The sequence below is a fragment of the Protopterus annectens genome, chromosome 7.part0 (genome assembly GCF_019279795.1).
Source record: "Protopterus annectens isolate FY-2018-M chromosome 7.part0, PAN1.0, whole genome shotgun sequence".
Lineage (NCBI taxonomy): Eukaryota > Metazoa > Chordata > Ceratodontiformes > Protopteridae > Protopterus > Protopterus annectens.
The window spans coordinates 399,534,092-399,559,154 of NC_056739.1; the positions used below are offsets into that span (position 1 = coordinate 399,534,092).

At 40.4% G+C, this 25,063-nt stretch overlaps 1 protein-coding gene across 2 annotated transcripts in view; it reads left to right on the plus strand.

The window, feature by feature from the left end:
* Positions 1–25,063, plus strand: part of MAGI3 (membrane associated guanylate kinase, WW and PDZ domain containing 3) — a 2,524,824-nt gene that overhangs the window by 2,282,024 nt on the left and 217,737 nt on the right. For both annotated transcript variants that reach the window (XM_044076986.1, XM_044076987.1), the window contains exon 21: positions 7,922–8,060. In XM_044076986.1, coding sequence (XP_043932921.1) covers positions 7,922–8,060 — 139 coding nt within the window. The remainder of the gene's footprint in view (positions 1–7,921; positions 8,061–25,063) is intronic.

A 25,063-nucleotide genomic window follows, 5' to 3' on the forward strand; every position in this document is an offset into this window, starting at 1 on the left:
CATAAAGGGGGTGCATCCACAGACCATGGGAACTATAGACCCATAAGCCTAACCACCCTTGTCTGCAAGGCCATGGAGCGTATTATCATGGACCTTATCAACAAAGATATAGGTACTCTACAAACAATCAATCCTACCCAGCTTGGCTTCATCAAAGGGAGATTGTGCCTGTTAAACTTGGTGGACTTATTCGAGACAGTCACCAAAGCCTTTGACAAAGGTAAAACTGTGCACAAGGCCTACATGGACTTAGCCAAGGCCTTTGGCACCATCCCCCACTCAGGCATTATTGATAAACTCACCCAGCTGGGTATCAACCCATATATTTTCAGATGGGTTGTAAACTGGCTCACCAGTATAACTTGTATAGTCAAAATAGGAGACTCTACCTTCTCCAGCAGACCAATAACCAGTGGTGTACCACAGGGGTCTGTTCTTAGGCCCCACTGTTCGGAATGTACTTCTCTGAAGTACAGGTAAAAACTAAAGGAATCTGTCTGACAGTTTGCTGATGACTGCAAACTTGGAGCAGTCATTCAGTCCCCTAATGATGTCGATATCCTGCAAGAAAGAGTTACACAGACTAATGATTGGTGCCAAAATCATGGACTTCAATGCAAAAAAATGCATTGTCATCCCCTTCGGCAAAGGTGATGTTCCTACAAACTACTCCATAAAATAGCAATATCGTAAGCACACAATCACTGGTGAGACCTGGGCACGCAGGTTGATAGCAACAGTAGTAAGAAGGGCATTCTGCATTGCTCACCTCATAAGTTAGGGCATTGCCTCTAGAAAAAATGAGATTACAACCACTCTGTACTCTTCCTTCAAACAGGCTTCCTTCAATAGAATATCATGCTCCCTTTGGAATGTACCTCTCTAAACATCTGTGGCAATTGGAGAGATTGCAAAGGTTTTTTTACAAAGAAAATTCAAGGTCTCCAGCACATGTCATATGCAGACAGACTGAAATCACGGTCTCTTTACTCTGTGTCTTACAGAGACTGCTCAGGGGCGACCTGTGTCTTGCATATAAGGCAATATCAGACCCTGCTTTAATGGAAATGTTACACATTCGTAAGTCAAACGGTACATGTGTCACATGCTCAAGGGACCTTAACCTGGTATGTGACATCAATAGAACTTGCTGGAGGGACAGATTTATCTCACAGAGGATGCCTCATCTCTGGAACAGACTTCCAATCCATGTTAAGCAGAGCCACTCATTGACCCTATTTAAGTGTAATTTGGATGGGAAACCATAAATTCGCCATGGGGATTCCACGTGTGTCCCTGTTAGACATGGGTAATAGGTGCTGATGTAGTGTCTATCCGTAACAGACACTCTGGGACAAGGGTTAACTTGGCTAGGCTTGTAAGGGCCCTAGGGCCATTAGCCTAGTAGCCTACTATGATCATATGAATACCAATATTTATGGGGACATGATAAAATGAAGTAATTAGGAGCATGGGTTAAAAAGGATTATGTTATTGCAGCTGAGGGTATATGTGAAGAAATTAAGTAAAAGATAATACAAAAACTGAAAAAATGGAAGCTTTTGTTTATGGTTATGAAAAGTAAGGTGCAAGCAGTGAAAATGTTTTTAGTCCCTTTAGTTTTATACACAGGTCAGGCATATTTTTATCAACCAGATGAGAAGCTGTGGACAGGAATTAATAAAGGGTTTATGTGGGCAGGGAAGAAGGCAAAGGTCAAGTGGCATAAGGTGATCCTTCCAACAGTAAGGCGGTTCAGGATTACCTGATTAGAAAGGATATTTTATAGCTACACAGTTAAGGCTCGTATACATAACAGAAACAGAAAGCTATAATTCAAAGTGTAAAGGGATGATGATGAAGCGGGGAGAAATTCAAGAAATAAGGAGAGTGTGGATTTTGAATTAAGACCTTTATTGAAAATTAACAGCCATACAGAATACTATATTCATAAAGTAGCAGAAAGTACTGTAACAACTAAACCAACATGAGAATGCTGAAAAGAAGATTATACCGATTAGTGAGGTCTACAATTAGGGTTAGACAATAGGCAAGAGGGGCTATAATTTACTGGAGAAAACTGGCAAAAGAACAAAGGTATTGGGAGCAAATAACTGGACAGGGAAAGGTAATAGAGTGGGAAGAGTCCAAGAAAACATTTGGAATGTAATCTACAGACTGCCTTCCCAGTCAGGGATTCATATTAGAGTATAGGTAAAAAGAATGGGATAGGGGAATCTTAAGTGAAAGACCTGCTCTGGTATGGTTTTTAGTTGAACAAGAATAGAAGATGCTGTTAAAAAGGGACAATTAGTAGGGCATACAAAATATTACACATTAATTACAGGAATAAGAGGAGGTTAGAAGAGAGATTGGTTAAGCAATTCACAAGAAAACAATGGGAGGACATGTGTAGGGCTCCCAAATATGTAACAAAGTCTAGAAGATTTAGGATTTTTGCTTAAATGTTTGCATAGGTATTTTTTTTTTTACCCCAAGCAGACTCCAAAGAGCATTTCCTCAGGTAGATACCACATTTTGGAAGTGTGATTGAGAAGAAAGGGGTAACAAAGGGTGGAGGTGTATCCATATTCATCAAGGATACCCATATCTCCAGGTTAGTAGCGCAGCATGATGCCCCAGAGATCATCCATGCGCAACTATCAGCAAGCAAAACCACATTTCAAGTCGTAGCCAGTTATAGATCGCCCACCATGTCCCAAGATGCTCACTCTGCATTCCTTGAGACATTGGAAAATATAAAGGTCCTACCCAACACCATAATCTTGGGTGATTTCAACTACCCTGGTATAGACTGGGCGAACTACCAATGTCCCAACTCCTAATGCTCAGCGATTCATAGAATTTATAAATTCAAATGCCCTTGAACAACTAGTATGTTCCCCCACTAGAGGGGACAACATACTGGATTTAATCATCAAAAATATGGGCGCCCATTGTACCAAACCCGTTATCACCCCCTCCTTGGTCAGATCCGACCACAAACTGATAACCCTGGACATCTTCACTCCTCCACCTCCCCCAATCAAAGAAACCATAGTCAAAAACCTTTCCAAAGCGAACTTCAAACTACTTGCATCCGAAATGGAAAGCTTCACTATTCCCTTGCAGAAGGATAATGATATCCAGGATGCGGAATCCTACACCAAGGCACTCTATATGCATCTTCAGGATTGCATGGACCGTGCTATCCCAAATAAAACCAAGACTCCTTCCTCAAGCAAGAAGAAACCAGTCTGGTGGACCCCGGCCATAAGCAAACTTTACAATAAAAGGAGGAGACTTATACAAAAAAAAAGGCCAAATCTCAAGTAGAAAAATCATCCCTGATCAGCATTAGTAAGAAATTGAGGGCCCTCATCAAGTCAACTAAAGCTAATTTTGAAAAGAAAGTTGCCAAGGATGCTAAGGATAACCATAAGACCTTCTATGGCTACATCAAAAACCTAAATGGCAATGCTCAGGTCTGTTCTGAGCTAGTACAAAATGGAACAAAATACACTGACCCTTCTGACATTGCCAACATCTTGGCTGACAGGTTCAGTGCAAATTCCCCCCCCCCCCCCTCACCACCTACAGAGCCTATTACCATTCCAGGGGATTGTGTAAGTCCAATTATTACTGATAAGTTGGTTAACAAGGCTCTATCTAAAGCTAAAAACATTGCCTCCATGGGAACAGATGGTGTCCCAGGCTGTGTCATACGCGAGCTCCAAAAGGAATTAACCCAGCATCTTAATACCCTGTTCAGTCTCAGCCTCTCCACAGGATATGTGCCCATAGAATGGCGCATGGCAATGGTGGTCCCGCTACACAAGGGTGGGGCCACAACTGACCCTGGAACTACCGACCAATAAGCCTGACCAGTCTGATCTGTAAGGCTATGAAGCGAATCATTATTGAACTCATAAATGGAGAGATTGGGAAACTCCAGTCGCCGGACCACACACAGTTCGGCTTCATCAAGGGCAGATCATACCTCCTGAACCTGGTGGATTTCTTTGAGACAGTTACTCAGGCTATAGATAAGGGAAAGGACGTACACACGACTTACCTTGACCTTGCTAAAGCATTTGACACCATTCTCCATTCAGGTATTATTGATAAGCTCACCAGCCTGGGCATAAACCCTTACGTCACAAGATGGATCGCAAACTGGCTGTCAGACAGATCCCATAAAGTAAGAGTAGCAGGATCTATGTCCGAATCCAGACCAGTAACGAGTGGTGTGCCTCAGGGCTCTGTCCTGGGGCCCCTCCTGTTTGGCATATACTTCTCAGAAGTACAGGCAAGCACGGAAGGGCTGTGGCTGACTAAGTTTGCAGATGACTATAAACTGGGTGCTATAGTAGAGTCTCCGGCCAACATGGAGATCCTCCAGAAGGGCCTAAATGAGACTGATGCATGGTGTCAATGCCATGGTCTCAAACTAAATGCAAAAAAATGCGTAGTAATCCCCTTTGGAAAAAACAGAGTTCCCGCAAACTGCAACATAGGAGGTAATCCCCTGAAATCTTAAGAAGAAATAAGGGATCTAGGGACCCAAGTAGATAGTCAGCTTTCCTTTGATAACCATGTTGCCAAAGTGGTTAGAAAATCCTTCTATGTGACCCATCTGATCACGAAAGAGTTTGCATCAAGATCTAAGGATGTAATGGTGCCCCTCTACTCTTCCCTCATCAGACCCATTATTGAGTACACTGCACCAATTGGAATGTACCTGGCTAGACATCTCCAGCAGCTGGAGAGACCACAAAGGTACCTAACCAAGAGGATTACTGGCCTCAAACAGTTGCCCTATGCAGCACGATTGAAAAAGCTAAGACTGTTCTCTGTTGCATACCGCTTTCTCAGAGGTGATCTCTGTCTAATGGTACAGAGCCATGTCCAACCCAGAATTGTTGAACATGCTCCATCTTAGCAAAACCAAATCTACTCGAGCTACATGCTCTAGGGATATAAACCTCAACACAACAATGAATAGAACATGCTGGAGGGATAGATTCCCTTCGCAGAGACTTCCCTTACTATGGAACAGGGTCCCGATCTACATAAGACAGAGCTCCTCACTATCACTCTTCAAGAGGAACCTTGATGAATGGATGGGTAACAGAAAGTTCACACCGGGGATCACACCAACAGCACTACTAGATAGGGGCCAAGGGTACTAGCTGCTAATACAAGGGTCTAAGGAACTACTAAAGGGGCGGTGAATACTGCACAACGTGGCTGGGCTAATGTATGCCTTCGGACAGATAGCCCAGTACCAACCTATGAACCTATGAGCTGGGAACATATGTTTTGGGAGTTGGCAGACTTTAAAATTCCCTATAGAGTACTCCATCAAAAATGTTGGGTGAGAATGTGGGAAAAATAAATGCAGAATGTTTTGGAGGAGGAGTGAGGTAAAGGGAAGGCAGGAAATAATCAATTTCTGTTCATAATTTTTTTATTATAGGCTTGATAGGTAAGTACTAGGCTAGCTCCTTTTGTGGGTCATTTAAAGCCTAGCCAGTTTACCTCAAAGGTGAGAATCAAACCTTGTACCCCATATCTGTGAGGTAAACACCTTAATTATGCAATGCTGGATTAATGAAAATTTTTTAGAAGAATATATGTGATTTATAATGTTTGTAACTGGAAGCATGTTAACATGGTTTGTTTTATTTTATATAATATGCCTTAAGTGATAATTCAGTAAAGGTGTTTAAAAAAACAGAAGGCTGATTGAGAGACAAGGATGGTAGTCCACTGTGGCAACAGCTGATTTTTTTTTTTGGTTGGTAGATATCAAGAATAATGCAATGAGCACCAAAAATGAAATTAACCGAGTTAGCCCAGTGAACTCACGATCACTGTACAGGAGCAACTTCAAAGCATTGTTTGGCTAAGTAACTTGGTCACAGTCGGCAAATGGTGGCTGTGGAAATCAAACCCAGAACTACAGCTGGTTGTAGCTGTAGCAACACATTATCTTATCTGTGGCAACTGCCAAGCCAAATTCATCTGTTGTGGATGAGGTATTATTTTGAGGTTGAATTCATTGATAAGTAGCATTTAAACTCCACCAATGCTTAATCCCAGCCAGTGTAAATGGAGTGCTGTACAGTGGGGAAAGTGGCCGTTGATAATTTAACCACTTTTCACAACTATACTTTTCACAGACAGTAACTGCTTGCCCTGCCCGTCAGTTTGCTCCAGGGTTGTAACATATTTTTTTTGCCTCTTTGATGCTTTATTTGGTGCCCTTCTGCAAATGTCCTGACCGTACACTGCCTGGGTCATGTACCATGACCAGATAAAGATTTCGGTGTACTCCAACAATTTTGAAAACTGAAACATTTTGCTGAAAAAATATCAATAAGGTATTACATTATTAAAAAAAACAGCATATGTAGAGCAGTAATGTAAGGGAGAATGCTTGTCTAAGAGGGCAGCATGTACTTAAACTCTAAGCATATATTTTTGGAGGGTTGAAAAGTATGTTAATCAGAACATTGCACAAACACACAGGATGTTCAGGATCTCTATGAGAGCACAGCTTTGTGCCTTCAGGCACTACTGCATTTGTAAAATACAGTGGCAGTTTCATGAACAGCATCTCTGTCTTCAGTGTCTCACTTCTAAACACTCAGATCTCAAGGATCACTTGAATCCAAACACAGAATCCATGCACTTTACCAGTTGCCTTTTATTTAAACGATCTGGTACCTCGGCCTTTCGCCTTCAATGGATTACAATAAATGTATAATTTTTCCATGTATATATATACAAATTTAATAGCAATTAACACAAGCACCTAACATCAATTAATCAATCAATCACTGATATAATCACAAATTTAAAGTGACATTTTTACAATGAATTAAAAAGAAGAACAATACATTGAATAAACCACATATGAAATGACAAATAACATACATAATACACTAGTCAAAATAATTATAACATAATTAGATACCCAATTCCAAATTACGTCCATGGGGCTTCAGAGTTTTAAATTTTAAAATCATTTTGGTCTCCAATTCAAGTAATTTATAGGAATAATCCCCCCCTCCTCCGATGAAAAATGGTTTACCTAGTACACAAAATCTCAAACTATTTGGGCAACCACCATGTTTATCAAGAAAATGTTGGGCCACAGGGCTAATTTCACTATGGTTTCTAATATCTTTTAAATGCTCTAGAATACGAATTCTAACCATCCTTTTGGTTTGCCCTATGTACCAAATGCCTACACATGAACAACCTAGAATATACACTACCCCTGTTGATCTACAGTTAAAGTAAAATCTAGGAACAAAGGGTATACCATTAATCCTATTAACATTAGTCACCCTCTCACAAAGACTACAGTGACCACAAGGATGTGTACCTGGAGAAAAATTATACTTTTCATCCCCCTTCAAAAAGTTGTAATTCAATAACTCTTTTAGATTTTCCCCCCTCTTATAGGAAAAAGTGATATGTTTAGGAAAAAGGTGACCTTATATATTTTTGGAGGGTTGAAAAGTATGTTAATCAGAACGTTGCACAAACACACAGGATGTTCAGGATCTCTATGAGAGCACAGATTTGTGCCTTCAGGCACTACTGCATTTGTAAAATACAGTGGCAGTTTCATGAACAGCATCTCTGTCTTCAGTGTCTCACCTCTAAACACTCAGATCTCAAGGATCACTTGTACTACACCAGTATATCAAAGGGTGGTAAGCTACTGCCCACACCAACCCACACTTTTAGAAAAGTTAATCTGTTTTTAATTTGGTAACTAATTTTCTGAGGCAACAGCTATATTTGAAATTTCACTGGCAGGCAAATGTTCTTTTTGTAAGCTTGTAAAATTATATTAAAAAGACAACAATTTTACCTGCTTAATATGAGTTTTATTTCTTCCTAGATTGGAGACCAAATTGTTGCAATCAATGGGGAGTCCACTCAGAGTATTACTCATACGAGAGCTATTGAACTGATTCAGGCTGGTGGCAACAAAGTTCATCTTCTTCTGAAACCTGGGACTGGTTCAATACCAGATTATGGTAAGCTTTACTTTATATTAATGCACATCCTTCATTAATTTCTGTAATGTTCCATCAACATAGCTCAACTTAGTTTCTGAATAATAAAATTACAAAACTGATTTGTGAAGACATCATATTGAGTAAGATGTTCATTTTTCTTTGAACAGTATAAGAATAAAAACTCAGATATACCAATAATAGATGTTATCAGAGGGAAGACTTCAACTATTGAGGAAAAAAGTATTGCTTACATGAGGGGAAAACAAACAATGTCTGTGCTATTATATGTATTTTCCCCCATTTTGTCCCGTTTTCTATTATCTCCCTCCTAGCTATTTCCGATCACAAAGGTAAGGGTACAGCTTTTTTTTTTGCTACAGCCCTACTTTCATATGTGCTCACCTGTCAAAGTGCCAAAGAGGGGATGTGCTGTGGAGGCAGTCCCCTAACTTTTGAAGGGGCATATCCTCCAAGCAGCCATATGTTTCTCCCTGAAGCACTTGGTGGTGATTTCTTTAATTTACACTGGGGAAATCCCATTGCTTTGTACACACAACCTTCCTGTCTCCCCTAGTTGAGACAAACAAGCCATGCCTCTTCATTCTTCCCACTCTCTGCCTAGTTTTTCCAGTGCTGGGAGTGCCATTCACTTAGGTCGCAGTTAGGAATCCATCCTTCTGCTACACAGCCAGGTTAATTGTGTAACATACAAGGTCAAATCACTCAGTCAGTTCAAAGAAAAAAATTGCCCTAAATGATAATTCGTTTATTTGTTCTCCATTTATCACTTTAAGTTCATGGTTGTGGGAGAGCAGATGCCTGTTAGTTACCCAATGATCAGTGCAAGGGAGACCAACTAAACCTTGTAAGACACCATCCAGTCACAGGTCAAGTGTACAGACTCACTCACACCTACTGGCAGTTTGGAGATTTTCACGCAAGGCACTTCTTTAGGCTGAGGGAGGAAACAAAGAACCTATTAAAAATCCATGCAAACATAGAGAAGGTGCCCCAGCAAAGAACGGTCGAAAAGAACCATGTGTTCTGGGGCAGTAACATTAACTGATTTTTCAAACAGTCTAGAATAGTTTAGCAGAAATATATTTTTCTACCTATCACACTTTGTTTTTTTTTTCATTTAATCATAACCTTCTGAAGTTTAGTTCTTCAGTGCAATTAATGATTATGTGCAGTGACTCACACTTACCTGTAGAACATCTGGGATGGCTGCCTCGTTGATACAGTAGGGATTATTCTTTTGTGATGCTCTGATTGCACAAAACAAAACATTTATTTTAAAAAGTGAGCCATTTTATGTGAGCCTGATGAATGCTGCATGGGCCCACATCATCATACCTCTCAAGTGTACCTCATTACGAGGAACATTTCTCATTTGGGGTTTTAAAAAGTTTGTGTTCCTTGAAATTCCACATTGAAAGGGTCTGTCACAGATTCAGTGATAATTCTTTTAACTGATATCAATGGTAAATAGAACTGAATCATATTATTTCATTAAACAAACTATTCTTTAAGTAAAAATATCCCATTTTAACCATCCTGTGAGCTTCCTAGTTGAAGTCGTTAGTAAGCATTGCACATTTTGTACTTTTATTCCACATTATGAGAGGCAGTGTTCCTCATTTTGTTGATGGAAGGTTGAGAGCTGTGATCATCATGCATAGCACAACATTGACGTGACATCAGGGTTTCCTACTGATCTGCTAGGGCAAACAAAAAAAAATCACCACTGCTAATTTAATAAACCTGAAAATGTCAAGGTCAGGAAACATGCACTTGGAAATGCATAATACTTGGTGAATACACTCAGCTGTGTTCATTAAGTATTATTGGGGTGGCCTTTCTATCACATTAAAGTTGCTGCTATGTCCAGGATACATGAGTCCATTAAAATTTAGTGTGTGTGTGTGTGTGTGTGGGGGAGACATACCCATTTCCTATATTATACAGACATTTGTAATTTGTATGTCAATCTACAAAGTTGTCAGCAACCTAAAATTAATAACTTGGTTGATATTTTCACAGGCAGAATCTATGGCAGGAATGCTTCTTACTGCATGTTATAACGGACTGCCCATTACAGCCTCAACTCCAGTAAGGAGACAGGATTGGCTATGACAATGCCATATTTCAGTAGTCATATTTTCAGTTGCCAGTAGCGAACTTTACAAAACTGTGAAAACTGAATGCAGCTGCTGCATTCAGTTTAGTCAAAATGCACATTAACTTTGGGTTGTGCCAAATGGGACAGTAAATCCAACATAAAAATGCTTTGTGGCAGTGTAATTAAAAGGATATTCTTTTGCAGTTTATGAGCACAGCAAGAGATCTGCCGACTTACTTCTCAGCTGGGGTGCCTTCCATGTGTCTGCAAATCCTCCCTTATTTCACAAGTTTCCTCTGGGTACTGCGATTTTCTTTTATACCACCAGAGACCTGAAGTAAGTGTACTGACAACTTTAAAGTGTCCACAGGTGTCCCCTATATGGAATAAAGACTTGACAATCTACAAACATTCCCTGCTTGCACTGTAAACTCTGTGGATGACACTGGCTGCTTCATGGGGTCACTTTAAATCAGTTTTAACTCAACAACATTGGATAAATGGACATGTGTTTTTTGCAAAGTACCAGTCCTGTTTTGCAAGCCAGTATCAGGATTTACTGTAAAAAAAAAAAAAATTAACAAAAGATACCTGTATCACAAGTTGCTGATGCTTGCTTTGATTTTTTTTGTGTCAGGTTTTTACATTATAACATCAGGAGTTTGAAAAAGGTTATTAATCAAAAAGTGCAGTCATTTAGTTGTTTAAAATGCAATTTCTTAAAGCTACCTTGCAGCATGTAAAAATGAAGGTATTTGGCCTGCTGTAAACATGTGCCTTTTCAGTGGAATCCTTATGAAGGTAAGTGCCGTTATGTTCTTGTCAGGCAAAATCTATAGACAGTTAACATGCAACTTGTGTAGTTATTGGCTTTTTCCACAGTGGAGAGAAAGCATATATTTTATACAACAGGTATTTGATCAGCTGCAAGTAAAGCCTCATCTGTAACCTAAACATTGATGATGGTCTGATGCAGCATTTTTTTTTTTCTGAAGTTGGTTTATCACCACAATTTCTTAATGCTCATACATAACATCTTTATTTAGAACAGTAGCCTGCCATTGTTTCTGTGGTGGGGGAAATCCTCAAACATTGTATTCATTTTGCTTACATGCCTTGGTTATCCCTAGTATAGGGGCAAGGACCAACTGGAGAGCGACCATCAATCCAGACAGCTATGGGAGTGGTTTGTGCTACTCAGTGGCATCCTTGCAATAAGAGTGCTTGTGAGTATCAGCATCACTATGGGTAATTCTGCACCTCCCCTTCCTTGTGCATGCCTCTGCTCACAAGATTATAGTGCCTACTTGTTGACAGCATGGTATCATCAAAACCACATCCTTGGCCCAGGCCATTTCAGTGCTATGCAAGCCTCCACCTGCTTGGTGGCAAACAGCCATTCATAAACATGTCTAAACCCCCCCCCCCAACAATAAATATGTTGTCCAGTGCCAGACACTCATTCCCATTCTCCAGCACCTGGTTCTTCCAGCAGTTGAGCTGCTATCATAACTCAGGTCATCTGGGTTGTAAGTCAATTCCTAGTTGGGGTGCCTTCTTTTTCGAAGTTTTTCCTATGTCTACATTTTTTTTGCAGACTCCTTAGATGCCCCGCACATTCCAAATGCATGATACTAGGTGAATTGAAACCCTTTAGACCATCACAAGGTGTGTGTGTGGGGGGTTGACAGAGTGACCCATCCGGAACTGTCTCCCTGCTTTATGTCCAGTCATTGCTGGATTGTTGGTTTCTTTGTGACCCTTAGGGTAAAGCAAGTATCCTAAAATGAACGAATGAATGACTCTAACAAGTTATTTTTTCTGTTTGTTAGTTTTCATTTTCATCCAGATGCTCTACTTAATGAACACACATTTTGCATCATTACCCCCTTTGCAAGTATAACTGTCTGATATGCTCATAGCTCTCTTTTGGCCCATTTACTATCTCTATTAGTGGTGAGAGCTGTGAAACCAAGGAACAGTGGCATCAGGCTGAGATTATTGAGGCATTTTGTCCTCTACCCTTGTACCCTTTATCTCAAGGGATGCACATGCAGTGGCTCAATGGAAAGGTTTGCCCTGGTCAACTACTTAATCTGCATCTGTACCAAGACATATGGTACAAGAGATATGATACTTCTGCAGCCTGTGTACTGGTTTATCTGTCAAATGAACCATAACTACAAGGCAGGAGGGTGGTGTACTATAGAAGAGATTGATTTACCATTTATGATACTGATAGTAAGGGACAGGAAAATAGTCCATGCTGATAGTGAACCAGCTGGACTGATGCACCACCCAATCACAGATCTACCTGCAGTTGTTTGTCAATACATATTGGCATACCTTGAAAAAGAACAAATGTACACATCTCTGCACACCCCTTTCTCCCAGTATAGAAGAAATAGCCTCCTCACCACTAGGCCATAGACCTAAAGATAAATGTTAATAATTCTACATATCCCATTCTCTCAGCATGGAAGAAAATAGCCCCCTTATCATTGGGGAACACGCCTTTGTTCACAGTTCACTCCCCAACCTTTTAAAGGAGTACCCTGCAGTCTGCATACCATAGACTTCTACTTGCCCAATAATAGAGCCAACAAGAGGCTTGTATTTAAAAGCAGGTAGGTACCCGACAGTGTGAACACTGGCTGTAGATGACTGCCGCTGTTGATGTGACACCCCAACCCCATGTGCAAAAAAGGGGAAAAAGGGGTTGTGGTTGGCTGGATAGATGGATATACCAGCTAAAAACTCCCTGTTCTATCTCCCCCCCCCCTTTCCTTCTGCAGCACTCTACTTCAAATAAAGGGAACTGGTTCCTTTTTTCCTCACCCATAAAAACAAATGATAACAAAATTAAAGATTTCTGCCAAAAGTAAGTTTACCTTCAAGTTGATTTTCTGTCTGCTGTGCTCTACTCTTCTCTTCCACTGACGCATTTTAGTTTAGCAGTGGAGCCACAAGCTGGGAATTTAATATGCAGAAAAAAATACTCTTTCATTGTGGCATGCAGAAGCATTTGTATGCAGTAGTTTAAAGCACAGTATACATTGCCAGAGTTTGGGTGCTGTTTTTTTCACAGGAGTGGCACAATGCACTTCAAAATCCCTCACAAACGTGTGCATGTTAGTTTCTGTAGTGCTTGGCAGTATTATAGGCACCATAACTGTAATATTCAGAAAAGCACCAAAATAAATGTGAATAAGAGGAGGATATACAAAGTCCAAAATGCAGTACTACTTGGTATTCCCCATACTCTAAGGTACAGCAGTCTTTGTGTGTGTGTGCATAGATTAGGCAGAAGAGTGTGTGTGTGTGGGCTCTCCCCTACAAAAGTGCTTTAATTTTAATGATGTAAGTCTAAACTGGCCATAGGCATGAGTATGCTTGCAAGTGTGTGGTGTGGAAGAGCTACTGTGGCAGGTTAGCCACCTGGCGGTGTAAGCCTTGGCTCTAGATGATTCACTCTTGAATTGACCGCCCAAACCCATGTACAAAAATTGGAAAAAGGGGGTTGTGGATTGATGAATGTTTTAAATTTGCTGTTTTGTTCAAATTGCAGTGTATTTCTCAAGAGTTTTGAGAGCCACAGTTTCTATGTTCTGCATAGGAACCATCTGAATTGTGCGATGCAATTGTGATTCGCAACATCAAGCCAGGAAGTGTGACTATACTGAATATAATAAGTCCAAGAATGCAGTATTTCAGAGAGATTTCCCTTATTATGTACAGTGATTTTGAAGATAGTATACAAGTACCAGGAGTAAGGGGGGGGGGCACAGTTCCCCAGGTTGTGAGCATTACAGAGAATTTCAACATGTGCTGTTTTAATGAACCACACATTCGTGTGCAAACCTGAGTTGTATGCATCACTCTTAAGTCACGCTATCATCTCACATTTGGTATAGGTAGCGAACATTTGTACCACTCCCATTGTTAACCATCTAACTTCTCTTGACAGCCAGTGAACTTTCATTCTCCCATTTCTTCAACCTTTGGTACCACATACCCTTTAAAGGAGAGGTATCTCAACCCCATGATGCTTCCTTTATACCACAGTTGGGGTCCTAGAGTTTGAGGCCAATTGAATGTCATACTGCAGGGTCATTGCACTGCTTCATTTGGTTCAAATGTGCGCTAGTAGATTCAGCTTTGGTCCCTTACTGCCACCATGGAGTTTATAACTGACTTATGTGCATTGTCTCCACATAGTATGAGGAAAAATGTACACCAAAATGTAAATGCAAATTATTTATTCAAGGCAGTTTCAGTCACAATAACATTCTGATATGAAACAGCAGCAGCACCATCAATTATACCAGAAGATTCCATTCTGAGAATCCATCAGTGAACAGCAAACAGGTTTATACCAGAAGATTCCAGTCTAAGCATATACAGCAGTGAACAGCAATCCAGTTGAGGTGCATATTCACCTTTTCCAGTATGCAATAAAGCAGCTTTAAACATCCAGTTAAATTAACGCTTGGCTGTACAGCACAATTAAAACTAAGTGAAGGAACTAGTTGTTTGAAAACGGATCTATGTTAGTTGATCGAGTTTTCAGAAACTCGAAATTCATATTGGCGAGACAAAATGATTGAATTTCTGAAAACTCGAACATTAAAAAAAAATCTTTTTTTTTTTTTTTTTTTTTTTACATTTTTGCAGGGCAGCAAGTCCACATGCACCACCCTCCACCCCCCCACACACACACACACCTCTTGTAAACTATATATACAGACTCTGAGATTGTACTACATTGAGGAAAATGGTAAATTTCCCGATCCTCACTACCACATTCTCCATTCAAAAGCTTCAATTTTTCAGAAATTCGATCATATCTCGCTGATATGAATTTCGAGTTTTTGAAAACTCAGTCAATTGATAGGGATCCTTGAAAGCACATGTAATGAAATAGTAGCCTTTAGTGGACAGTATAAAAAAAACATGTAAAAACTATGTTACATGAAAATTCCAATATTTAAATAAAGATGCATGTTAATGGCAAAGTTAGACTGACTAGGTGCAAACAGTGTTCTTAAGTCCATAACAGTTTTTTGTGTCAAAATATCCTGCCATCCTAATTTATTAGGACTGTTAACCACACTTTTTTTCTCTACAGATGAACTCAAATTTAGCTCTAGTGTGCACTAAAGTGCGCTTATAAAGTGCATTGTTTTTCTTCCAGTGAGTATCACTCAGATGTTCTGGTTTTCTAAATGTTAACACTCTAGATGGTTTTCACAGAAAAACTATCACATGTGTATGTTGCCAAATACACTACCCTTTCAATTCTACAAGTGACAGTGTGGCAAAGCTCAAAAATCCTAGCTGTATTTATAAAAGAAAAATCCATGCACTTTAATGTGTGTTTACAAACCATTTTCACACAGATGGCTACCAGTAAGATTCTGCCTGTGAATGTGAGTTGTCTTAACCATTTAGAAGTGTCCTTTTTGCATTAACTTAAATGCTGACCCTAGTGTCTCATCTTTTCTAAAAATAAATTTGCATCATGCTGACATGTTTTCTAAACCCAGGATGTGCCAATACTTTGATGTAACCTGTTTTATTGTCTTGGTATTACAACCACAGGTGGTATTACCTTCATTAGTTAAATCTGGCCATTTAGGTCTCACCTTCTGCCTCAAGACCACTGTAGCTCTACTAATCCACCTGTATTATAGAAACTTCTGCAAAACCAACCGATTACATTTTATTGACCTTTCTTGAAGAGCATAATCCAGTCTTCACAAATTCCTGTGACACTCCAGCAATATACAAGGAATTTCACGACCTGTTAAATCACTGCATAGCAAGAACTGTTCCCTTCAACTCATAAGAAAAGTACAGTCTGGAGGGAGTATAAAATTCAACAAATCACAGAACTAGAAACATAAGCTCTGAGCCTTATATAAAGCTTTTGCCCCTTCCTGCTTCCTAAAAAAGAAAACTAAATTAGTAAAGAATTCAGGAATACTGTTAGAAACCTGATGATGATTGCGAGTACAAGAGTGTCACCAAAACTAAAGGCAGTTTCTTCTAGTTAACAAGTTAGCAAGTCCTAGTTACCAAGGTGGGAGGGAGTGATATCCTATGCATCACTGTATGAGAAGAGACTGACATGGACTGGATTCAAGTCACAGTCACCTGCCTGTAATCACAGCCCACCCATTCCAATGTCATTCCCAAATGTAGGCCCAAACCTTCAAAGCTAAGTCATCTGGCAGTCAGTTTGACCCAGCATTCACTCCATGGGCCTCAACCTCATTACATACAGGTCTCTTCACAGGATATCTTCTACATTATCCTGGAGAGTTATATGAGCACAGCCAAGAGTCAGTCAGGCAATGTTTAAATTTGGGTTTGAAGCCCTTTAATTTATCTGTTTGTTTTACTGGAATTGGTAACTTGTTTCAAAGTTAAATGACATAACTGGAACACAAAGCATTGCCAGCAGCATTGTTTTGTGTTGGTCAGAAGAAGTTTTTCACTGGAGATAACTATCTACACAGTGAGTATTAACTAGGGAGGGGCAGTTATCAAGGTTTTAGACAAAATTACAGACTGGGACTAGCTGGGTCTAGATTAGGTGTTGTGGGTAGATGTTCTTCATGTTTCACTGTTGCAGTCATCACATTTGGGTTATCTCTGCCAGGGTAGCCCTCAGCTGGCCCAAATACCAGAGGCTTAGTATTTCTGTGTCGGTTGCTGTCACTTCAGGACTGACGTCAGGTGGTCAGTAACGCAGACGATGATATTGCATCAGTCTTTCTTGCTGAGGAGCCCGAAGCAGAAGCAGTTCGCATGAGTGCCGGTCGGCTGCTACCTGAGTTTCATCTTCCGAATTGAAGCTGAAGCCTTCTAAAGCTAAGTTCCCCGTTGGGGATCCTTTTTTCTTGCTCTAACCAATGTCAGAAAAAGTTAACAATTGTCTCGCCTGTGGAAAGCAAATACCACACCAAGACTTTCATTCTTACTGTTTCACTTGCTTAGGCCTAGAGCACAACGTCCCTTGCTGTCGCTTTTGTGCTTTGTTCAACGCCAGAGCTATACTTCGTCGGGCCCTTATTGTAGCTAGATATTTATGTTTACAGTCCTCAAATTCCGATATGGCTTCAGTAAGCCATCCGACACCAGATCTTCCAAAAAAATGTAAGAATAAAGACAGAGACAGACTGCACAGGTCCAAACCTACCGATGATGGTTCCATAAGCTAGTCGTCAGTTCTCCGGCCCTCAGTGAGGTGCTTTTGCAGCCCCTGATGCCCACTTCTGTGGATTCGCAGGCCACTACCAAGACCCTTTCAGAGTCCGGTATGCCACAAAACTCTTCTTTGACTAAGGATCCTGCGGTTGTATCTACCTTGGATGGGTCCGGAGCCGCTGACCAGGCACCGGCTTCTGAGGAAGTACTTTGCACTACCAATTCTCAACACAAACTGATGACTTATTTTGCATCTACCGTTCTTTCGAAAACTACCAAGTTTCTAAGGCCCAGGGTATGAACCACACCCAAGAAACCAACCCAATCTCAGACACCTGCTTCCTTGCTTCAGTCTCAAATGCTTAAAATGGCAGAAGACCTTATAATGCTGATCAGGGGAAACCAAGCTACCCCTTCCAAAAGGAAAAGAGATCTGTCCCCAGTAGTTTTATCTGAACAGGATTCTGATGACTCTGATGCATCTGAATATGAAGACACGCAATCCCTCTCTGCTGATGAGGATTCTGATGCAAAGGAATCCATTCCTTCAGCCTCTCCACCCGAGGAATTTTCCTTTGGGGAAACCCTTCATACTTTAAGGGAGCTTTTCCAATGGGAATGTCAGGACTACCCTCAGTCTAAAAAGAGACTCAGAGAATTTTTAGATCTTCCACAACACAGACCCCTGGCCATTTCCTCTGTCCTGGATGTTGTGGATGATGTTTTCATGGAATCTAGTTTGACTCCTGACACCCTTCCTCCTGCTCCCAGGAAACCTGACCGGTATTATAGAGTCACTGACTCTCACAAATTTCTTTTCAGAAATCCTACTGCTGCATCTGAGGTTATTTCTCAAGGGCCTAAAGGAATTAAAGCAACTTCTGCTAAGAATCCCACCCTTTGAGATAGGGATTCCCGCGCACTAGACAGATGGGGTAAAAAAGTATACACCTCTGCTACTCTTGCTATCAGAGCACTAAATTGTCAGTTCCATATGCTAAAATTTCAGCAACACACCATGGAACTCCTCAAACAAAAAATATCTTCCTTTCCTGCTTGTGCAGAAAATAGAGTTACAGGAGTTAATGCATTTTGCAAGTCAAGTAACTAAGCACACCTTACACTGTGGTTTCGATGCCCTAGAAGCTTCTTGCAGGGTAGCAGTCACCTGTTGTGTTCTTAGAAGGCATACTTAGCTTAAGGATCAGCCCTTGCCAGACCATGTCAAATCTAAATTATTGGATGCACCCTTGCATAAAGACAACTTATTTGGCACCAAGGCAGAAGAGGTCTTAAAAAAGATGGAAGAAAAAGCTGAATCTATGCAGACAGTTAAGGATTTCTTATAGGTCCAGCCACCCAGGTTCAGCAGGCATTGCCCCTCCAAGCACTGGTCCTTTCCCGCCCCTTCCAGGTCAGTTCAGCCCAGACCCCGGGGAAGCGGACCCCCCCCAGACTGCAGCCACAGGGAATGCAGAGATCAAAGCAAAGCCACCCCCTCATGGTAAGAACTCACAATGACTCTCCTCCCCCACCCCCTCCATCTGCCACCTGCACTTGCCCCTAGGAGGAAAACTCTCCTTCCACGCAAGCACCAGGGCCACCATTACCAATGACTGCTGGATCCTCAACATAGTGTCCCAGGGATACAAATTTTCTTTCCACACACTCGCAACCCCAAAGGGGTTCTCAGATCTCCCTCCAAACCAGTGGGCAGAGGCAAAAAAGCAAGTCCTTTCCCTGCTCTCTATGAGGGCAATAGAGCACGTTCCTGCAGAACAGATAGGCCAGACTTTTCCTGGTACCCAGAAAAGAAGGACACCTGGTGCTTCATCCTCAAACTATCCATTCTAAACACCTTCCTGGTGATACCAAAATTCAAAATGTTCACCCTCCAGCAACTGATACCTATGCTCTCCAAGAATGCTTGGATAGCCACCCTAGACCTAAAAGAGGCCTACCTCCACATTCCTGTCAAGGGAATCATGCAGGTAATATCTACATTTCAGGGCAGGATCTCTGCACTTTCAGTTCTCTGCACTTCCCTTTGGCTTATGTACTGTTCCTAGAGTTTTCACAAAATGTCTGGCTCCCGCCATTGCCTTTTGCAGACAAAGAAATATACAACTTTACCCATACTTAGACGACTGCCTTATTTAGGCAGACATTCAGGAAAAGCTGCTCAAGCACCTGGCCTTTGTAAAGTCCCTACTGACCTCCCTAGGGTACACTATCAACGAAATGAAATCAAAACTAGTACCCACCCAAAGGATTATTTTCCTGGGAGCAAGCCTGGACACAGCATCCCAGATAGCATTCCTTACACAAGAAAAGCAAACTTACCTGACAGCCTACTTCTTTCAACTAGCCACCAGGCCCCAGTTATCTGCAAGGAAAATCCTGCAAGCTCTGGGGTTCATGGCATCTTGCATTATACTCATTCCATATGCCAGACTGCATATGAGGAAACTTCAGTGGTACCTAAAAACCCTTTGGTGTCAACACTCTCAAGACCTGGAAACTCTTATACCAATAATACCTTGCCTAAGGAAAGACTTTCTTTGGTGGGCAACAGCATGCTCCCACAACAAGGGACAACCTTTCTCACCCCCCCCCCCGCCACCCAGACCCTCACCACAGGCACATCAGACTATGCCTGGGGTGCACACCTGGATGGCAGGTGCACATAGAGCCAATGGAGCCCTCAGCAAATACATCTGCACATCAACCAAAAAGAGATGTTAGCTGTCCAGCATGCATTGACAGCTTTCAGGCCCCTTCTCTCCCCAGGGGCTCTCCTGATCAAAACAGATAACACCACTGTGATGTGGTATATCAACAAGCAGGGAGGGACTCGCTCCTACCACCTGCCTATCTTCTCCAAATCCAAAGCAGGCTTTGCCACTGCAGTCTTGCAGGGCATCCTAGCCAGCCCCTAGTCTCCTTGACTGCCTCCACCCTTTTCCTCAGCTTTGGGAATTAACCCAAATATGACGACTGCAACAGTGAAACACGAAGAACATAGTACAGTTGTGTACACTTACCATAAATGTAGATGTTCAAGTGTATTCACTGTTGCAGTCCTGGTTTCCCTCCCTCCATCTCCCCTCTTCTTCTCTCTCTCTCTCTCTCTCTCCTTACAAGGAACTTTTTGGTATTTACTTTCTACTGGTGGGGTTTCTTCCACCATATGCTGGCTCCCACTTAGGGGCTCCTGACAGGCCAAGAAAAACTGATGAAATGGCATCGGCTGCCTTACTTTATACTACTGATGACCTGATGTCAGTCCTGAAGTGACAGCAACCAACACAGAAATACTAACCTCTAGTATTTAGGCCAAGGGCTACCCTGGCAGGGATAACCCAAATGTGAATACACTCGAACATCTACATTTATGGTAAGTGTACACAGCAGCACTTTCTAACTACTGTAGCTGGTTTAAGGTGAGAGTGTTGAGTCCTATACAAGAGGTTTGTATCAAATTGTGTTACTTTGTTGTAGCATGCCTCTAACTTTGCTGTGTGATTTGCAGGTCTATAAATATGGCTGATGCATATACAGTTGTGGGAAGGATCTAAGACTATGTTTGAGATGACCCGAGTTTGCTGGACCAGCTAGAGGTAATGGAAGTGCGATCTGTTGGTTTTATTTCGTTCCCTCAAACACAGCATAGTGATCAATCCAGGATGAAAATCAGGGACACGTGTGGGGGTGTTGTCCATAGGAGTAGCAGGGCTGTAGCTGAGTTACGTGTGGATGAGTGGATAAGTACACAGCTATGCCTTTTGTATGACAAGCCCTGGCACAGGATTAGTACACATGCAGGAAATTAGGAGTAGCTAGCCCAGAGGTGATTATGCCAGGTTTAGTATACCTTTTGGATGAGGAGAGGCCCTTGGAGAAGTGGATTGTTATGAGGAAAAATATTTGTAAAAAAAAAAAAAAAAAAAGGGGGGGGGGGCCGAAAAGCAGCAAGCTATCGCCTTAACCAACAGCAGTCAGGGAGCGTCATAAGGCATACGTGAGATTCAAGTTGCCATATCCAGCTGTCTTCAGAATATTTTTTTTCTGGAGGAACAAAGATATTTGATGCAGAACAGGTTAAGGAGGAAATAGAAAAGTTTATCCAACAAAAAGTGAACCGTCAAGCAGAAGGGGACTGTACCTCTCATTCTTCTGACAGTAAAGCTCATAGAAGGACTTGCCAGTGAAACCTTTTCCAGTGTTCCAAAGGAAAATGCTTGAGAGAAAGAAAGAAAGTACAGGAGTTCACTAGAAAAATTAAGAGTACATTGGACTAGAACCAAAGTTTGGTGTTGGGAGATTGAGATGAAATGGAAGTAGACCTGTGAATAAATCTGAGATTATAAAGCATCGATCACATTTGTGAAATACTGCTTTGCAAGAAAAAGTGACTGAGAAAGATTGGACGTTTGTTAACCTTGTTAAACTTGTGAGGTGGACTGTAAAGCATACACTCCAGTTTCTCTCATAAGTGTTTAGAAGAACACTAAAAGGAAAAGAAGGTAACTGGATGTAAAACAATTTTGTTCTTAACAGTATTTCTATAAAACATTTTATGATATACACTGCATGTTATATAGTAGTTTTTTGTAGTATGTAGCCTGGAGTATTTTAAATGTGGGGTGGGGGAGTCTTTACAGTAACTGTTGTATGTGATTAAGATATTAAAGTGATTAGGCTATTAAAGTAAACAAATAATTTTTTAGTTGTAGAAATGTAGGCATTGCAGTGAAACAAGAGAAGAGGGGTTGGACAAAAGCAAGTTTAAGTTAATATGCTGTGATCTTGGGCTGTTGGTGTGGTGTGTTAAAGTGCCCCTATTATAAGCAGGGTTTTGAAGGTTTTCTCTGTTTTTTGCAGTGGTGAATGCCTGGATTAATGCCCTTGGCTTAATATCTAAACAAGTGTTTTTTGTAAGCAAGTATGCTTGAAAAATGGGACAACATGATGAAAGTCTTGAGAGGTGCTAACTTTCTTGCATACGCAATTATATTAACTTGTTTTCCCATTAGTAAATGCTCAGTGAGAGTCAAAAAATCATCAGCTGAAAGTATAGTTGTACATTTTGTTCTGTTCTATGTGTGAAATTAACCAAGATCCCTTCATGCATCTGCAGAGCTGTTAGCTGTGTTTTTCCTCATTGCTGACTATGTTTCCATAGAGATGAGTGCTCTTCAGGTGCAAGCAGATAATCCTTAGAGTTCTGAACAATTATGCTGAGGGAAAAGCAAACTTTAGTAATACAATGGCAAACTGTTTGGTGAAAAAGATTGAAATTATTGGAAGAGAGTAAGAGAGAGTAATTTCCCTAGCAGCCTTAATACAATAATACATTAACGGAACAACATATAATTTAATTGTATTTAAAGATAGCTGGTACAGTTTTTCTTAGGCTAAAAGTTAATATTTCCAGAAAGCAAGCAAGCTGTTTATCTTGTGGAAGGGAAACAGAGGTAAGAAAATAGCAGACACCAATCAGAGTAAGTGGGACCCCAGGCTATAACATGTTCTTTAGCATGGGTAACCTTAATTGCATGTTAAGTGATGCCTGTGGGTGCAGTCATCGATTTGGGACAATTGTTCCTATCTGGAGGGTTAAGCTTCACTTTTTGAAGATGTACATAATTGTGTGTGTTTGTTCTAAGTCAGTATATTATGGGGAGTTCTGAAAATGCATTTTTGAGAGTTTTCATTAAAACAAAAAGTCTTGAAAATGTGACATAGGTTCAAATGGAGATAACAAAAACCAACTGTATAAAAGATCAGCCTGCCAAACATTAGTGTATACATGTAACACAAAAGTTGGAAAAACACATTCAGAAAAACTCATGTGCTACAGATGGGAACAATAACTTTTTATCATAATGGCTATGCTACCCATATGATCTTGGAATGTATAGACAAAAAGGAAAGCATGTTTAATCATATTAAGAATACAGAGCGCAAATAACAATGCTGCAGGAATGGATAGAAATGAGAGTGTGAATTTGATAAAGAAAGGATTTCATGTTGGATATTCAGCAGAATATTTGGGAAAAAGGAAAAGAGGACTAATTACACTAAGTGCTAGAGGAGCCCCAATAGTGATAGAAGAGGAAAAAAGATAATGGTAGATTTGCAATAGTAAAGGGATGTTGGCAAGGGAGGAGGATTGCGCTTGCATGTATTTACATTCCAACAAAAACTGCTTATTATGGAGCTTAAGATAATTTTGGGAGAAATAATCAGCTTTCAGCATAGAGTATTATTTATAAGTGGGGACTAGACCTTGATTTGCAACAGTGAGGCTGTATCTGGGGGACCTAGAAGGGAAAATATAACAAAAGAGGGTACATTCCTGAAGAAATGTATTAAAATATTTGGTACTGAACATGAATTCAGAGTACAAACTCGATAGAATTAACATGTTATTCCTCAATATACAATAATTGGGCTAGACTAGACAGAAATTATATTTCACAGGAACATGCATATTTGAGAACTTTGACATACATCCAATAACATTTTCAGATCATGCAGCAATAATAACTAAGATAAAATGCAAAGTAATTAATTAAAAATGAGATACTGGCGCTTTCACTCCTACTTGTTAAATAGAAAGGAATTTAAGCAATGACTATTGAAAATTATTTGAAAGTTATTAGGGAATAAAACAATTTCTTCAAAACTTAGAACTATTGAGTAAAATAAAATGAAAATGGTGTTTAAAAATAGGGTAGACATAAAAGAGAAAGAGATATGAAGTAATATGAATCATTTAGGTGGGCTGATAAAGGTTAAGGTATCACAGAATAAGTGGAATCTCACAGAAAAAGAAGAGGTGCAACTGTAGAGTGTTAAAGCAAAATTAGGGAACATCTGGGTAATATGTGTAAGTTAAGAAAGATTGCTGTTAATCAACTATTTTAATAACTCCAGAGCACAAAATCTTTTAGCACAAACAATTAAGCAACAGAAAGTAGAAAGTGTTTTCACCAAACTTAAGGACCCTACAAGAAAAGTCACCAGAGATCCTGTAGAAGTATTAGAGACTTTTCAGAAATTTTATGAAAATTTGTATAATGCAGAGAAATGTGGAAATCAAGAAAGAGCACAAATGGAAATATTTATGGAAGACTTAATTATGCCAAGGTTAGATGGAGATGAGGCTCAGCAATTAACAGTTATGATAGAAGGAAAACAGATAAAATCAGTGATCTGTAATCAATCCGCAGGACAGGAACTGATGATATTCCTGTGGAAGTTTGGAAGCTAGGCAGGAAGAAAATGATAAAGATCTGGAAGGTTTTTTTTAACATATTTTAAAGGAGGGTAAACATCAGTATCTTGGAAGAAAGCTGTGGTGGTATTAATTCCTAAAGACTGTAAAGGCCCATCAGATCCAGCTTCATAAAGACCCATTTTCATTTTAAAACATGATTATAAAGTGTTTACGTCTGTACTAGCTAAGTGAATGACACAGGTGTTGCCAAAATTAATAGATGTGGATCAGTGTGGTTTTGTGGAGGAAAGGCCAGCATTTGACAATGTTAATAGAATACTGATCCAGAGGGAGGCAGAATGTAAGAAAATAGCACTGTAGGTGTGTCTTGATGCAGAGTTGGGATTTTATGAGTGGGGCAATGGAAGCATCTGCATTCTCTCATACAATAATATGGCTAGG